At 35.8% G+C, this 18373-nt stretch overlaps 1 protein-coding gene across 2 annotated transcripts in view; it reads right to left on the reverse strand.

The window, feature by feature from the left end:
* Positions 1-18373, reverse strand: part of sh3pxd2aa (SH3 and PX domains 2Aa) — a 102339-nt gene that overhangs the window by 45186 nt on the left and 38780 nt on the right. For both annotated transcript variants that reach the window (XM_060860464.1, XM_060860463.1), the window contains exons 4-5: positions 16188-16264; positions 11496-11587 (exon numbers count right to left, since the gene is read on the reverse strand). In XM_060860464.1, the coding sequence (XP_060716447.1) occupies positions 11496-11587; positions 16188-16264 (169 nt within the window). The remainder of the gene's footprint in view (positions 1-11495; positions 11588-16187; positions 16265-18373) is intronic.

The raw sequence follows: 18373 nt of genomic DNA on the forward strand, positions 1-18373 counted from the left end.
TGTGGTATACATTTTTATTGATGTATAGCTGAGTACATCATAACAACTGAGCTCAGTGTATTTTTCTTATAAGGAACTTTTAAACAGTATCATGTAGCATTAAGCATTGTAGCTACTGTAACTGAATACAGTTGAAGATGAGAAAACTCAATAACTTTAAGGACTTAAAAGGTCCACCCAGAGTGACTTGTATAACCTTTAGAATTAACATTGCAATTTACTGCTACATAAATCCAATGAAAATCCAGAGTTCTCTTTTTTTACCTTTCATTGACATTTATTTTCATATTGGTTTACCATTCATTTCCCATCAATGTGTTTGACTACCAGCAGATACTGGCACCAGTGGGATGTAACCCTTTATTAGCATCTCTACATAAAGAGCAATGCGACAGCGCTTTAGTGTTTTAGTGTCCAGCTCCCTCCACTCCTTATCTTTACACCCTGCTCAAACAGATCAAGTTCCAAAGCTTCACCTTTGATGCTAATTCTACCATCAGTGGAATCTTCCTTATTTCAAGCTTTCTAATTAGTCCAATGTTTGCAATCTCCACTACTCCTGCAAAGGGTTTTTCATTCATTTCATATTGAACATCAGTGGACAATGATGAGTGATAAATGTTTTTAGATTCTGACATTTCACTTGTGTTTGTTGTTATCCTATATGACTTATCTCCTACAATTGACATCATCATAGAAGATAATCATTTAGAAAAGCTACATACAGTAACTACTAACAAATTAGCACCAGAATTGATAATCACATCACCAATAATGCTGTATAAATACTTAATCTGTCTCAAGCTGGTGTTTTCCTTGACGTAAAATGTAACTATAAAGCCTTGTGGTTGTGAAAGTCGAATGTTTCAAACTAGACTGTTGAGAAAGTGTTTTGCAATATTTATCTTCCTCTGGGCTTTTGTGATAGAGAAACTCAGTGCTACATTGCTTTAGCTGAATTCTTTCCAAGAGCTTAAAAATATAAGCTATGAACAAACACTATTCAGCCTTTCTGTTTCTCTGTATTCCCTCACAGTATGTGTGAGTAAGTCTTGCACAAATTGAAGCACTGGAGGATTTAGTAGAAGTTGCTGGAAAGGTGACTCCATCAGAGGCCATTAAAGAGTGTTTACAAGAATCCTGAGGCCCACGCAAGGCTGTAAACAAAAAGTAAACAAAACCATATAATACTTATGTGGATCAGTGTAAGGCCTGGGAGGCATTCACCTTGTAGGTTTGGAGTGTATGCATGGAAGAAGGCTAGAAAATGTGCCAGAGAAAGAGAAAAAGAGACAGCATCTGTAAGACATTAGAGAGAGAGAGAGAGAGAGAGAGAGAGAGAGAGACATGGCATCAGGAGAAAAGAAAAAACAGGAGACAGGAATGGGGTGATGGTAGAAGGGGAGCAGGCAGAGAGAGAAAGAGAGAGATGGGGTGTGGATATGATGGAGGATGACACTCTGACCCTGCTGTTCTCTGACCCCTGTCTCCAACTACTCAAATCCCAAGAGGCGGATTAAGCAAGAGACCAGCCACTGGAACAGTAATAATGAAAGCAAGAAAAAGATCAAGCAGACACACAGACAGTTACAGGAAAAAGAAACATCAAACGTTGTTAAAAAGTAGAAGTAACATGCCAAAAAAACAGATCATCAGTTTTGGAGATACCAAGAAATTATGTAATATTTCCAAACACAACCACAACGAGGCCTTGGCTCCAAGTAGAACTTTCCTGTTATTGATACTTTACTGAGACTTGGCTAGTTACAGCTATGTTGCAACAAAGACGTGTTTTCCCAAATCTGAGTTACAGGTAGGCCAGCCACTCTTTGGCATCACAAATTGTGATGCTTTAAGCTTGACGCTAAACTCCACTATTCTTAAATACAAACACAACAAACAATAATATGACTATGACTATTATTCTCCCCTCCCCCACTTGGATTCCAGAGCTAATATTCACACACTATCTTAAAGTACCTCAGATATTTAAAGCCATTATATTATTGCAGAATAAACTGTGTTTTTATGCAGACTCAACTACCAAAAAGAATATAGAACATTCTTAAAAATACTCTCAAATACTCTCCCCATCATCTCTATTTACAGTAGTTTGCCAGCTAACTAGCTAACCCCTAGTCAACACCCTCATATTTGACACATTTGTTATGTTTTCATGATTCATGAGAAATGATTCACAGAAGTGAACACACTGTCAAAAATATAGTAATTACTGCTTAGTTCCAGACAAACGTCAGATAATCTAACTATGTAGCTGTGCTAGTTTAATGACAATGATTTAGCCTGCTTACTTGCTTACGTTTGTTAGAAGAATGGGGTTTCACTATCTGTGCTATGATTTATGAGTTGCAAAGATTTAACAGTATTAATTGCAGTCAAACCAGAACATAAAAACTCATTAAATTTAACTTTATTTCATTTTCATACAGTACTTAGCTCATACTCATATTTTCATTTTCATAATTAACTTTCTCAGCCTGCAGTTTCTGTGATTAAAGCTTTTCAGAAACCAGTAAGTTATTTCCTTACACCGTGTTCAAGGCGCCATTTGTGTCCAATTTAAATTATATTTCCAAATATTTCTGTGAAAGGTTAATCGTTTCCAACACGAGTATTTTATAACTAGATTTGTAAAGTTCGTCGCAACAAACTTTGATGTTGGCTTTGACGAGGCAAGTATTCGCAGTGGCCGGTGCTTTTTGGAGGCAAGTGGACATAAAACTTGTGAAATCTAGTGGATTGCTAGGGTGCCAAAACATTCGGAGGCAAGTAGAGACGAGCATGTGACGTCATCCAAAAACCTGTGACACAATTCCACTCCTTGGGCTGAGTGTTTTGATATGGCACATGTCCATGTTGTGCTAATGTTTTTTGTTTTCACGTGACATCACCTGACGTCACATGACATCATCAGAATACCTGTGAGGAAGTTCCCCCATTGTTCTGAGTGTTTTGATATGTCTCATGTCCATGTTGTAAAAAGTTTTGTGATTTTGCATATTTTGGGGGCGGGGCTGCGGGAGAACCGAAAGGCCAGTCGGTACACCAATTTAAACGTTTGTTCAGAGTCTCACCCTAAAGGAGCTGGTCGAGTTTGGTGTAGATAGTTCGAAAGCTTGCCGAGTTATAAACCTCAAAATTTTATAATGGGAGTCTTGGGGGGAAAAAAGGCCATTTTGAGACCTGGTACCGGAAGTACTTCTTAGAAAAGTAATAGCTTAGAAAAGTAATAGCAACAAACTTCAGACCAGGGTGTACAACATGTCCGAATTTGGTGCATGTGGCTCGAAAGCCCTAGGAGGAGTTACTCTTGATAAATTTTTGTCTAAGCTTAAATACGAAAACAGAATGTTGGCTTCTACAAAGCCGACATAATAATCCATGTGCTTCTTATAGCTCACCGTAACTATACACTGAAGCATAATCATGAGAATTCTTCAAGAAAATTGTATGAATTCTGCATTAATGTATGAATCTTTGTCTATGAGTTACAAGAAATGCACATTATATTTGTGTCCCACGGCATTTACTCAACCCCGTGACCTGATGACCTGAACACATTCACCCCTGTTAAATAATTGGGTGAGAAAAAGAAAAGGAAATTCTTTGCTGATTGAAAACACCTTGAATGTACAACCCTGTTATTCTGATTATAAACTGTAAGAATATATTTTTTTTATCTATTATTTGCAATTATTTAAATAAAACTATTTCAACTCAATGCATCAATGCAACTCAATGTAAATCAATGCATCTGTATATTAAGCCATTCAAATAGATGTTAGTTAACCCTGTTTGTAAGTAAATGCTTAAAAACTCAACTCTGTTACTTAAAAAAGTTTTTAAAAAAAGTACTGAAATTGGATAAAACATTTTGTTTAAACGGTATTTATAACGATTTCCTTATGTGCAAAGGAACACACAAAGGAATACTTGCCACATTTTTTTCTGTATAGATGAATAGGAGACCACAATCCATATGTATGCCTTAATGTATGTCTTTCTAAAAATACCCATAAATCTCAGCAGGAGTGCACCCATCTTAAAACAACCTCCCCCTTAACTCCACCCTCAGCTTTAAGCATCACGCTAATAGAGTAAATCCCATCCATTACGACTCCCAACCCCCTCACCTTTTTTTTTTAATTAGCTGAAAGCTTTTAAGCTAACGGGGTCAGGCTGAACTGACCTCCATGATGAAATTGTATTCCTTCACTGTGATACCAGTTAATCATCTGAAGCAATAAGTGTTGCTTTACACATACACAGAAGGGTGTAGAAAAGTGGTCTGAGGATATCTACACTACAGAGAGAGAGAGAGAGAGAGAGAGAGAGAGAGAGAGAGAGAGAGAGAGATACACTGTGGCAGAAGAATTAACTGAAACCTGAATGCTGAACAATGTCTATATAAAAATACTAAATATTAGGTACAGGCTTTACAAATCTTCCTTATGTTTCTGCTGTATTTTTTCCCCTAATGTCATCTTAGTGACACCTTGGACACACAAACTCTTACTGAAACGCTAGTAGTTAAGAGCAATTATTACTTCAAAAAAAATAGTCCAGTGTTTTTCTAAACGAATCTTTATCCTTTACCTTTCTATGTCTCTAGAATTTGAGACATACATGAAGTGAAAAATGGAAATAACAATGACTCCTAATTCAAACAAAAGTCTAAGGGCAGCTGTGCAGACATTAGTAGATATTTTTTTTGTAATATGTATTTATTTGAAGGGGGGCACGGTGGCTTAGTGGTTAGCACGTTCGCCTCACACCTCCAGGGTTGGGGGTTCGATTCCCACCTCCACCTTGTGTGTGTGGAGTTTGCATGTTCTCCCCGTGCCTCAGGGGTTTCCTCCGGGTACTCCGGTTTCCTCCCCCGGTCCAAAGACATGCATGGTAGGTTGATTGGCATCTCTGGAAAAATTGTCCGTAGCGTGTGATTGCGTGAGTGAATGAGAGTGTGTGTGTGCCCTGTGATGGGTTGGCACTCCGTCCAGGGTGTATCCTGCCTTGATGCCCGATGACGCCTGAGATAGGCACAGGCTCCCCGTGACCCGAAGTAGTTCAGATAAGCGGTAGAAAAAATGAGTGAGTGTATTTATTTGTGTATATTCATGAGTTATTGATTTAAATATTTTTATTTTTTGGAAATAAATCAATTTGGGATATCGGGCTGCTTTGTCCAAGAGAACCGTTGGTATATAAACATAAAGTGTGAGACATTCAGTGAGACATTCTGTCTTGTCTTGTCTTGTCTCGTCCTGACTTTTACTGCTTGTAGTTTGTGTTTATGGATTCATCAGTGTAAATGGAAATATTTGTCCGGATAAATATTCCTTTAAACGAGTCCTATAATTACAGAACTGAAAACTTAATGGTCCAGAATTACATTTCGTCATTTTAATGGTCCAGAATTACATTTCGTCATTTTAACAACTAAGAAAGCAACGAAAATGTCCCGGAAATGCCAACATATCTGCCTGTGAGAACTGAATATGAGGCACACAGGAACAAACAAGGCCAGACATTGTGTACTGAATTCTGCAGATAGTGAGAGATTGAAAAGAGATGTGCAGTAACTGTATTAGTGTCTGATGAAATCCTTTTAGGACATTAAGAGGAGAAGGAAAGAACACAAAGCTGCTGTCTGATTTATTTCCGGTCAATCCAAACTGATCGATCCGAGCTGATTTCACGTCAGTGCAGTACAGGGGTCGTAAACATTACAACACAGATTGTAATGTGTCACATGATTTCTGTCATCTGAACACATTCTGGTCCATCAACAGCACTAAATCTGACCTCTACTGGTACAAACACGACACAACACAAAAATCTGGGCAGAAAATTAAAGGGCATGATGACAACTATTTGTATTAGGCTTACAACGATTTAAAAAAAATCGACATGAAATTATGCTTGTTTTGGTGTATTTTGGTGTATTTAAATTATTTTTGTGCGATTTATATCATTTCTTCTGTGTATAGCCTTTCTTTTATAGTGACAGGTTTCTCAAAGATTTAAATAAGTATTCAATAAAAAAAAAAATCAATACTATTTATAGAAAAAACTGAACATTTAATCCCCAATTTCTGGAAAGTTAACTTTCCCTGGCTTTTCGGGGATTTCTAGTGAGTAAACGTTTAAAAACACAGCGTGATCAATTGCAGTTAATCTGTAGCCATTTAATACAGTTATTTTACTAATCATTTCACTGTATTATTAATTAATTGACTGTTTATTAATTAATTCATTATTAATTGCTAATCAGGTTGTTATTTCTGTTTTCATTTAGTTTTTGTTAATGTCCCTTTTTGTTTTGTCCCTATTTAAGTAAATGTGAAGATTACATTAATACATATTTTACCTAGCGCAAAAAAAAAAATCCTTTTTAAATCAATGTATATTGGTGAGATTTGATCTCAACCCAGATGACAGAGCAGCCTATAACTTAGCATTTTTTTTTTATGTAATTTATAACCTCAAAATCCTCTTATGTCATTTGTTTTGGATCAGAGCTGTTTGTCCAGCTGGTGATTCTCTACTGACGCAGAAACACCTGACACACACATCTGAGCTGGATCAGTTTAAGTTTATTGTTTATGGATTAATGCAGTTCACGTTTCAGCCAGCAGGTGGCATTTCATATACAAAGACTTCACTGCTTTGAAAACTTCCTGTCACTCAAAGCTCTCCTTTTGTTTGTAGTTGTGTGTTTGTAACAGTGGTGGTGGTGATGTAGGAGATCTGCAGGCTTCTAATCTTGTGACTAACACACTTTAACGAAGAAGGACACACTTCCATTATATGTGTGTATAGTGAAGCACTGAGTTCTTCACAGCCCTTAAAGACCATCATTGTGTAAAATCTCTCCCACTTTCCCAACCCCATGTCTTTCATTTCTCTCGGTTTCTCTCTCATGTGAACAGACTGCAGATGGTCCCTATAGCGCAATATAGGGGAAAAGTCATAAAACACTCATTTCTGCACTTAAGTAGGAACAATATTGCAGTTCTGAGACTTACGATTATAATAATACCATCAATATAAAATATATATTATTTTATAATATTTTATGGTATCCATTTACATTAAATCCTCAAAGTGTGTTAGATCAGTAAGTCCAAAAAAAATATTTTCTTCCTCTAAAAATTTCAAGTGTAACTAACTTTAGCTTGTGTGTATATGGTCTAGTTTACTCACATAATCATCAAGTTACCTGTCTAACTAAATTAACCAGCTGATTTGCTAAGACTGTAATACTATACAGTTTAAGTTTCAGACTGTAAAGTATTTTTTTTTTTTTAAATCAATTGGAGAGATTAAAAAAAAACTTAACTTGTATGTACTAAACTGCTTTCAAGTCATTCTGCATGAGAGCATCTGCTAAATGCTGCAAAGGTAAACATACATGTACGAGAACATTGGCACATTTGTACAGCATGTACAAAGCTGAACACACAACTGCTGCTAGTGAGTTAATTACACATTTACTGCATCTTTAAAATGAACAATTCCACATAAAAATAAATCTGTGGAAGTCTGCTTCCCCTACTTTAAGCAAAAAAAATAACAATAATACTCACTAAATTAGAGGTTTTTATATATAGGATCCCAGAATCAAAGCTCCCCTGCTCCCTGCATGGTCCCTGATGCTAAATTCAAATAAATAGTGTTTATGGGGCAAAAAGAAGCTTCCTTTGGTTCTTAACAAATTGTCATAAAGTCTATGGAAACTCCGCTTGAATGCACCATTGGTCTGTTTTTAGTCCATCAGAAATATATATATATTTATTCATACACTTGCTTGCACAAATCTAGAAAATATACTATGCTTTATATTTACCACATTTACACAAAATATTTTTTTTATGATTTATATCTGTTAAGATTTATACATTTCTGTTGAGATTTATAAATACATGTCAGAAATGCTATATTTACACTTTTTCCAGCGATCACTCTCTAACCTGTTCAAGTGTTAAGCACAACATCAGCCCATGGAAAGTTCACTGGACACGCTGCCAGAATGTACTATGATGCTGACAGGCAGTGCTGCTGCTAGTCATTAATCTTGATGCTTCTATGATTTTCTGGAAAGATTTTTTTTTTAATAATGTATTTGTATCCCGTTACGTACTGGAGAGGTAGAAATATGTTTGCTAATGTGTTTGTATTTGCTTTGGATGCATTATCTGTATTACATCACTATAAAGCATCCCTGTAAAATAAAGAAAAGAAAAAAAAAGAAAAGAAAGAAAAGAGCCATGCAGAATACATTGGATATAAAAAAAGAAACAAATTAATACCACACACACACACACACACACACACACACACACACACACACACACACATTCATTCATATACACATAAGCAGCACACACTTGAGCGCATCCAATTACATGGACACTTACACAAGCATAGAGGTCAGTGAGGTACCTGTTCTAACTCTGGTGTTTAATCACTGAGCTGTCATTGCTCATAGATTTCCTAAACACCATGGTGTTGTAAAATGGAGGATAGAAGTTGTGTATTTATGCTGATCTGACAGTCATACACTCTCATCGTAACGGCTGACTTACGGATTTGGGCAGGGCAGAGCAGAGCAGAGCAGAACAGAACAGAGCTGGTCCAAGATCAATGTTTAAAATCACCTGGAGTGTTGTGGCTTTACTGAGATTTTGTAGGGCTCTAGCCACACACACACGCACACACACGTGCACACACGCGCACACACGCGCACACACGCGCGCACACACACACCTCTTAATTGCACATGGACAGCCAGACAGCCAGCCAGTGTCCCTGGTTTGTGTTGATTTAATAGGAGCAGGAAGCAACACAACCCAACCATATATCTCCTGTCGACTACAAACACACACACACACACACACACACACACACACACACACACACACACACACACACTCTACTGGCCTTGAGTCCTACCAGAATCAGTCCGTCCCCATAATAAATATCATTCAAACAACTCATCTGTTATAAAGCTTAGGAAAACAATTTTATGCTCAACAATTTTACACACACACACACACACACACACAAATGCTGTATATTAAATGCTGAGTTAGGGATTAATGCTAACACAATATTAACTACAATCCTACTACTATAAATAATTTTTAATGAAAAACTTTCTAAAGCAAAGAAAAATATATTGTGCATGTAATGATTTATAATTTTGTGTAAAGTGCCTGCTGTTTACATACAGAGAGTGTGAGAGTGACAGGAAGACGGGGGAAAAAACTGTCCGTTAGTGATCCAGAGTTAGGGTTCAGTAATAGAAAAAGGACAATAGAGACTGAGAATGTGAGCAGAGAAAGATCAGGACTGAAAAACTGAGAGGAGAGAGACATAAAAGAGAAGGATGATCATGTTTGTCTGTAAAGAAGTGTAGAGTTTCTGTCTCAACACACGTTATCATCAAATAACGTTCCTCTCCTCTACATCCATGCGTCTCCAGACACCCGGGTGTAAAGCACTTTAATTTCATCTATTTTTGTACTTACTTACTTTGTGACATGATGTCAGTGTCGATTAATATCAACTTTTTTTAAAATTAACACTTTTAACAGCCACAGCAAGGAATATTTGGATATTTAATGATTTTAACTTGGTTTAATGCTTGAATCTGATTGGTCAGAAGGTGTGAATGATTTGCATATAACAATAGAATTTGTTCTGGCTGTAACATGAACGATATGTTCATTTTAATGAGCTAATAGGTTCTTGTTTCTATAGCAACAGCTCATACACAGTGACTTGTATTATGTCATTTAAGGCTAATAATAAAGCGATTAAAAAAACTTGTACTTAAAGTAAACGCTATAAACATTGATATGTTAATTTTTTTGTGAATATTTATTTAACATTCATAGAAGGAGTTTTGATTGTAAGTATAACAGAGAGAGAGAGAGAGAGAGAGAGAAGGAAGAAAGAAAGAAAGAAAGAAAGAAAGAAAGAAAGCTTTCTTTTAATACTTTTTACATTTTTGTATAATATTAATGTTTCTTATGTTCTGTTAAGCTGCTTTATAACAATTTGAATTTGAACAATTTGAAGTTAAATTGAATCAAAAGATTATTATCGTTTCTACAGTAACAGCTTATTCGCTGAGACCTTGTAAACGGGACGCTCAAAATAAGCGAGTCTTCAAGTGCTTTGTGGTATCGAGTGCCGTCTTTTGTGTCATAATACGTTCAAGAGAAATTGAGTGAACAAACGTTTACAGCTGCTATAATGTAAGTGATAACATGAACCAATTTAACGGACATTTCAGCATTACGTGTAACTTTAACGGTATTATGATGTCCTTCTTTCAGAAATAATATGATATATATAGATAAATATATAGTTGTATAAATTGGTGTTGAAAAAGTGGAATCGGACACTTTGGGACGTGCTGCTATTGGACTTTTAGGGTAACAGTAACTCAGCTTTATTGAATATTTTCCTATAACACTACACTTTTTACAGAATAGTTATCTTCTCCTGACATAAAAGTTACAGGCCTAATTGACTGGTCTCAATGTGCTCCGTCTATAACGTTGTTCATGTGCTAATCTAATGCTAAAATCATTTTATCTGAAATCTAACAACACATAACAGCACATATAGTCTTCTATACTGTGAATCATACTCAAAGAGGTGGATTCTAGTCACAAAAAAAAGTTTGTAATGTGATCACAGTGTGTGTGTGTGTGTGTGTGTGTGTGTGTGTGAAGTAGTTTTTACACTCAGAGATGTTACACTCCTAGGGAACAGAATTTTGAGAACACTTCCTATAGAGAAGAACAATGAAATGCAAAGACCACATGTTGAATCAATGGTAAAAAAATAATAATAATAATAATAACATTTTAAAGATATATGTATGTGTGTATAATATATAGTTGATAAAGTGTGATACAGAGAAACTGAGTGCGGAACAAAAAAATCTCAGAAAGTGCAAAGGAGCAGGATTATCTTCCGTTCACAGTAACTTTCCTAAACTGGATTCTGTTTGTTAGTGAAAGTTGAACTTTTGCTGCTAATTACAGAACAGCCTGAGGGAATACAATGTCCTCAGACACACACAAATTGTCTGTCAGTCTGTGTAGTAGCAATGACTACATTGGTATAAAATGTATTTTATACCAAAAAAAGGAAGAAGCACATGCACGCACACACACACACACACACACACACACACACACACACACACACACACACACAGACGCGCATTCAACAAACCCATACACATACATACATACCCATAGGTATTGTTATAGTAATGGGTAAGTTGTATTTGGTACGGTATGGTAAGATCCTCCCTACTGAAAGATCCCACTGCAGCAGGAGCTAAGATATTCCTAAAGGAGCTAAAATCAAAAAAAATTCCCAGGTTCCACATTTAAAGTGTAAACGAGCATGCAAGCTTGTGTGTGTTTGTGCATGCATGTGACACTCACTCTACAGGAGGGTTCATGTCATCTGGTTTGGTCTCAAAGAAGCGCAGAACTTCCTCGCTCTGGGAGATCTGGGGAGGAAGTCGCACCAGCGCCTGATACACCAAGAGGAAATGACACGGGACAATCAGCAGGGATACACATGACTTCCAGACATCATCATCACCGAGTTCTGCTGTCAAGACTTCCATATACAGTAGGATGTGGAAGATGACTAAGATCTGCTCACATCACTGACAGTGTGTTCAAGCTTTAGTAATCCTTACATATCTTTTCTTCTTATTTGTCTCACAGTGCTGTTATACTTTAAAAAGCAATAGCTGGTGCAACTCTGATGCAGCATTAGCCCAAATTAATCGACCAGTAATCGTGTAAGGATTCATGTTAGTGCTTGCTACAAGACCCAAATTAAAACATCAGCTGGGATTCGCTTTGTGGACTCTGAGTCTCTGAGGTCCTCACATTTGCGTGGGAAAGCTGGTTATGTGAGGGTTTTTTGCCCTGAAGCACCAATGACCTCATTTCATCAGGAAGCAGTCCTCAAAACATTTTGAGGACTGTGATTAAACACAAGTGATGTTTATGAGTTAAGATATCTTAATAACAAAGCCAGAACACAGACTGCTATAATAATGAGCTGATACATTTATCCTCCTTCAACCTTGTAACTCAAATCTGGAAAATGAAAATGGTTTATTATTAAAGGAAAACACCACCCTGAGAGGCACTAATTATGTTTATAGTGAAATATCTATGTTGTGCTCACTGATTTTGGTGCTAATTTCTTGTTCAGAGCGCTATATTCGTTATCGTCACGGAGGTTGTTGTTTTCTGTGCTGATATCACATTTACAATTGCGTTTAATTGTAGCAACCTATTCAGCGATCTCAAACTAAAGGTGTAACACTCTCTGCTAGCTGCGAAAAACAAACAAAAAAAAAGTTGCATGATTTTCCAGTGATTATCAAAGTTATCGAAAGTTTATGTAATACTTGTAAAATTAAATTTGAAGTGAAAAAGAGTAAATGTAAAAGTCAGTACTTAGTTACGCTCGCTCCTGAACATTTTATTTGGAAGCTGGCTTTGTTGGTAGGCAGAATGTTCACCCCCTCGTCTGTGCATCATGCTTCTAGTTATGAGAAATTCTTATGCTGTCTTGCATGTATAGCATGTTTAAGATCTACGCACATATTCCCAGTGATGTTCGTGATTGATCTCGAAGCTGTTTACTGTATTCTGAAGTATCTTTTGGATCATTGTCCTGTTATAGAAGCCAGTATGTTTTCAGTTTCTTGACAGTGTCACATTGCTTTACATCCCCAAGTTTCCTATTCCACACAACCCCAAAATCCCTAGACAACGTGGTCACGTTGTGATGAGGATCATGTTTGTGTAAGCAATACTCTACAGTAGAACAGTGCACCACCGCTCTTGTGTCAGCTAAACCTTCCTGCTAAACCTTCCTTGGTGTCATATGGGTGCTTTATTTTTCTAGGAGTTTTCCTAGTCTTCCAGATCTTCTGTAAATTTCACACTTCTAATTAATGAGTTCATTAATTTCTGAAACCAACTGGAAGGGTGTGAAAACCTTCCACATGCCACATTTACTATTTGATTTGATTTTAGGGTATTTGAGCCTGGGTGCAGCGATGAAGCCCTACAGGTCTGGGTATGAGTTTATTAGTATGCAGAGGCATATAGCTGGTATGTGTGATTGATGGCAGGCATTGAGTTCCCACACTCAGTAATGAGACTCTTGAAAAAAAGAATCATACATGTGATAAATTATAACTATATCTACACAGTATTGGAAAATGTGTTGCTTCCATATTCAAAGTTTCATACTTGGCCTGAATACTTGAGTCTGTATCTAAGATGTCCAGATGGAGATGAGAAATTGATTCATGGTTTGTTTTCACGCTGACACATTTTTTCTGAAACATAGATTGATTACTCAATTTTACACAACACTTCTGCTGTGTACAAAATGGAGGTCATAAGTATCCTTATTAACGGTGAGCGATAAGGCTTGAATACACAGTATGTATGACACTGTTTGTATGACAAGATTTTACAGAGAAAAGTAGGGAAACATGGAAAAATTGGTATAATAATAATAGTTTAAACATTCAGTCATTTGATAGACATTTCGACGATTCACATTAAAAACTGAGTTTAATTATGTAATTTAATTATCACTATAAATAAAATATTTTAAAATAAATCACTTAACAATAAAATGGAGGAAAATTCTGTTCAAATTTGTCCCAATGTTAACATTTATCTAAAAGATAAAGGACAAACAATAATACAGTTGTAAAAAGATATTACTATACTCTCAGATTATTGTGAAACAATTTATTATGATATATATGTATATATATATATATATATATATATATATATATATATATATATATATATATATATATATACACACATATGTATATATATATATATATATATATATATATACACGTATGTATATATATATATATATATATATATATATATATATATATATATATATATATATATATATATGTATATATATATATATATATGTATATAAAATCATATTTATATGACTAATTATTAAATTCATTATTTAATTTTTTTAAATATTATTTAATAAAAAAAAAAGTTTAATGACTTTCTGTCTTGTTCACTTGTATGTAAAAATAATATAGGGCTAATATCATAATCGTGTGTTTATATGCCGTTTTTTGTGACTCGGACGGTGTAAAACTCAACACAAACCGCAAAACCACAGCTTTAAAGCTTTAAATTTACTGACAAAATTAATTGAACCTTGGTCTGGTAATATTTTTACATTAATATTAGATAAAGCAGAATAACTGAATTATGAATATGCGCAATCAGTGAAGTGTTCGCTTCTTGTGATAACTGATTAGCACAGAGCATTAACAGAAGGGGGAGGTGTAGACTGACAGGCAGCATGTAAGAGACATGTATGTGCACTTGTGAGGAGAATCTATCGAGTAAAAACATTCCTCGAGAACGTCGGGCCAATTACAAGGAGGTCGTTTGTCTAATTAAAGCACGCAGGAAATGGGTGGTAATCATTGCCCTCTCCAACAAGTTCAAAGCAAATCGGTCTTTTGCCTTGGTCACTAATGTGCTGCTTCCTCAAATAAGCAAGGATAAATTCTAGAACAGAGTGCAGGAAGACATCTCGACATCTCTAAATCCAAGGTGTTTCTTAACTGAGAGAACACACAGTTCTCTTCCTGTCTTATCAGCATTACGGGACATGTAGTAACAGTACCTGCTGGAATTACACAGCTTTACTTACTACACAATATTTTGCAAGATACGTTAAGGGATGATGTTTCTGAATATTTTGAAACATGTATCGCTTGAACTAAAACAATAAAGTGTGTTGAATTCTCAAAAATGACTCGTCGGAAGTTGTAGATTAATTTTCTTGGATATTAGAACTGACTGTAATTCAGTTCACAGGGTTTATATTAATGCATTTGTTCTATTACATTGTGGTTTGCATGGTAACAAATTACAAAACAAAGTGCACATCGGACACTACACATCTTTCTTTACGTTTTTTGAGAGTAGAACGTCTTCAAAAATGCCTCTTCTTGTTAACATAAGTTGCGCTTTTTTACTTAAGGCTGACGATATACTGTATAGAAGTTTTATAACTGCTCTAGCATAAGTGATTACAGGAACTAACTTGTTTTATGGACATTTGACTATAAATGGATGCAAGTACAATATACTTTTTAATAATAGGTGTGTTATAAAAGAAATATAATACTTCAGGACATGCTGTTGAAAAAAAAAATGTATGAGTGATGGCATTATACCACAGCATTCTTATAATTTTCCTATAACACCTTGCTATCCATCCATCCATCCATCCATCCTGTATATCCTACTCTGGGTCATGGGGATTCTAAAGCCTGTTCCAGGTAACTCAGATAACATAGAGCAGTGTTTCTCAAATTGGTGTCCAGTGACTGGACACTTTGTTCAAGTCAGACTCAACACATAGAAAAAAGAAAAAAAAACTATAAATTATGTCAACTTGGACCTGAGAGGAAGCTTAATGATGCTAATAAATGAACAAACTATTGCTATGCATACCTAATTCTAATAATTTAACACTAACGTTCTATACAAAGTGCACTGGGAATGTGATGGAGCTTGTTGGCATACTGTAGGTTTTTGGCTTCCCAAACATTCCCAATCACTCGTCCGGCTCTCTCTAGCAGCTGTTCTTGATTAACACGTTTGTTATCATGCGTGGATAGGAATGTGGCTAGGACCAGAAATTTGAAGACAGAAAATCAAACAAACATTAAAAATGAAAGGTGAAGAATGGGGAAATGAATCTCACCGCAAAACATACACAAGTATGTAAAATTCTTAATCCTGAAGTTTTTAAATAGATACTAATACAATGTAATCAATTTTTGTTGATACATAAAAGGTATTTTCATTTTGTAAAAAAAGACATTTTATTGATCTTCAGTCACTTTCGCCTTTGTCTTTTTTTTATTTTTTATTTTTGGAGAAAGCAAAAAGGGACCTATGATAGAACCCTGAGGAACCTCATGTTATGAGATGTCTAGTAACACACAAAAACTGAACAAAATGAAAACATTAAAAGTGATTAACATTTGTGGACATTTTAAGGAAGTGGTTGAAACTCACCCTGCAATAATCATCTATAAAGCGCAGTCGCTTCATTGCCACATCTCGAACATGACTTCGCCGAAACAGGATTTTTCCTTAATGAGGAAAAAGAGTCAACAATAGAGAGAGTTAAAAATAATGCAAAGCGGCTACTTTAGTACTGAACACTGAAAAAAATATATTAGAAATGAAGCTTTTTTTCATTGTTTTTCACAAAAACTTATTCAACATCTGCCTGAGCAGTGGACCAGAAACTTTGATCGGCAATTAACAATATTTTCCTGTCAGTGTGACAAGTTTTTCTAGAAGATTTTGCTAGAGTTAAGACTACTATAATTATTCTGATTTGAGTCTTTTTCTACTCGAGTGCCCAGAACACAGCAGCAATACGATACAAACTAAATACAAAATATATTCAAATTCAGCAAGCCTTAGGTCAGCTTCCTCTATTATCTCAGTCCTACTATATTATATTAGAGCCAAAAAATGGTTTTCTAATCAGATTAAACAGGTGATCTAAGAACTACAGGATGCTATTATTAGGAAGTATAGACGTCTACAAGGACACAAAGGTGCAAAGATATATATTCTTTTATGAAAAGCAAGAATTTTGAGTTCTAAATCATTTCAATCTCACCATATTGTATTGTGCTGGATGACATGGTTTCCTGTGCCCACGAGTCATTGACTTTAATGCCACAGAACAGCATGAGACATTTTATGATATTGTTTATCAATGTGGGTGTCAAGCCTTATTAAATTGGGGTGCAGCTGAGTAGAGAAAGAGAGATATAATGTTTTCATGTGTGTGTGGGATACATTACTTTCAAGGTTGTATATGAGTTTGAACAGGGCAAGGTGAGCCATCCATCCATCAGAGAGAAAGTGATGTAAATAGAAACAGCGAAAGAGACAAAGTGGTCCTAATACTTTACTGAACCAACTGATAAACCATTCAAGCACTAAACAACACAATTCTACACCGACTCCAGTTCTCCATGTGCTTTTATCTATATTTTGGTCCTGTCTCTCATTGATTGATGACCCTATTGTGTTCACCAGTTCTGTGTTCAGTCCTGAATTACTTTGCCTATTATTATACTCCTTTTTGTTGTGAAGTCTTGCCAATTATATCAAGCATTTCTGAGCACCCTTTCCCTGTATATTACGTATATGGTTCTTTGACTTTTATTGTCTTGTATTGTCACTTCTGAATATAAATTATCGTACATGTGTAATAACAGCCAGGGAAACTGACTGTCTATGAAAATGGATTTACTAAAACAAGTACCACCCTGAATTTACTGTGTGCCTCTGGGTCACACCTTACACTTATCCACTTTGACTGTAATGATGTAACATCCAATCTTTCTGTTTAACCCCCACTGACTGAAACCTGAAATATGTCACATTTGTTTCTATTGAAATATCTAGTGGTTCTGTGAGGAGTCTAGTGATTATGGAGCTAAATTTTTTATTGGTGCTGTACCGGTGTACCATTTTGGGATGTAATGCATCTGTATGCTACAGTTGCTCTGAGTTATGCCAGATGTTCACCATAAATAAATGTCAGAGCATGAATAAGGGAAGAACTCTCTTTAGTAGTGATGAAGACAGACAGACAGACAGACAGACAGACAGACAGACAGACAGACAGACAGACAGACAGACAGACAGACAGATAGATAGATAGATAGATAGATAGATAGATAGATAGATAGATAGATAGATAGATAGATAGATAGATAGAAAGTAAGGGAACTGTGGGTACTGTGAGTTTAAGGAGTTAAATATTTTCATAGAGCTGAATGCTGAGACTACAAACTCCCAACCACAGCGACAAAGTCAAACAGGGACAAAAGAATGCAGAGTCAGGAAATTCACTCCAGCCAGAAGAACATAGTGATACACAAAAGCATGTAATTATATATGGCCAAGTCAATATGATATTCTGAACTTGTTAGAGAAAGCTATACTTCATAGGAAGTAGAATCTGAAGCTTACCCAGCTCTAACCTAAGCTCTATCCAAAACCTGCACATTTAACTAACTGACTGGAAAACTAACACCTATTATGCTTGATAAGAGTGTACTGTATATCATCATCTGGGACAATTCAAAATTCATTTTCACCAGAACTGACAAGCATAGAGACCAAACCTCCTTCAGTGGTTGAGAGATGATGATCTCGGACTGACAGACAGG

The sequence above is a fragment of the Tachysurus vachellii genome, chromosome 24, assembly GCF_030014155.1.
Source record: "Tachysurus vachellii isolate PV-2020 chromosome 24, HZAU_Pvac_v1, whole genome shotgun sequence".
In the NCBI taxonomy this organism is placed as follows: Eukaryota; Metazoa; Chordata; class Actinopteri; order Siluriformes; family Bagridae; genus Tachysurus; species Tachysurus vachellii.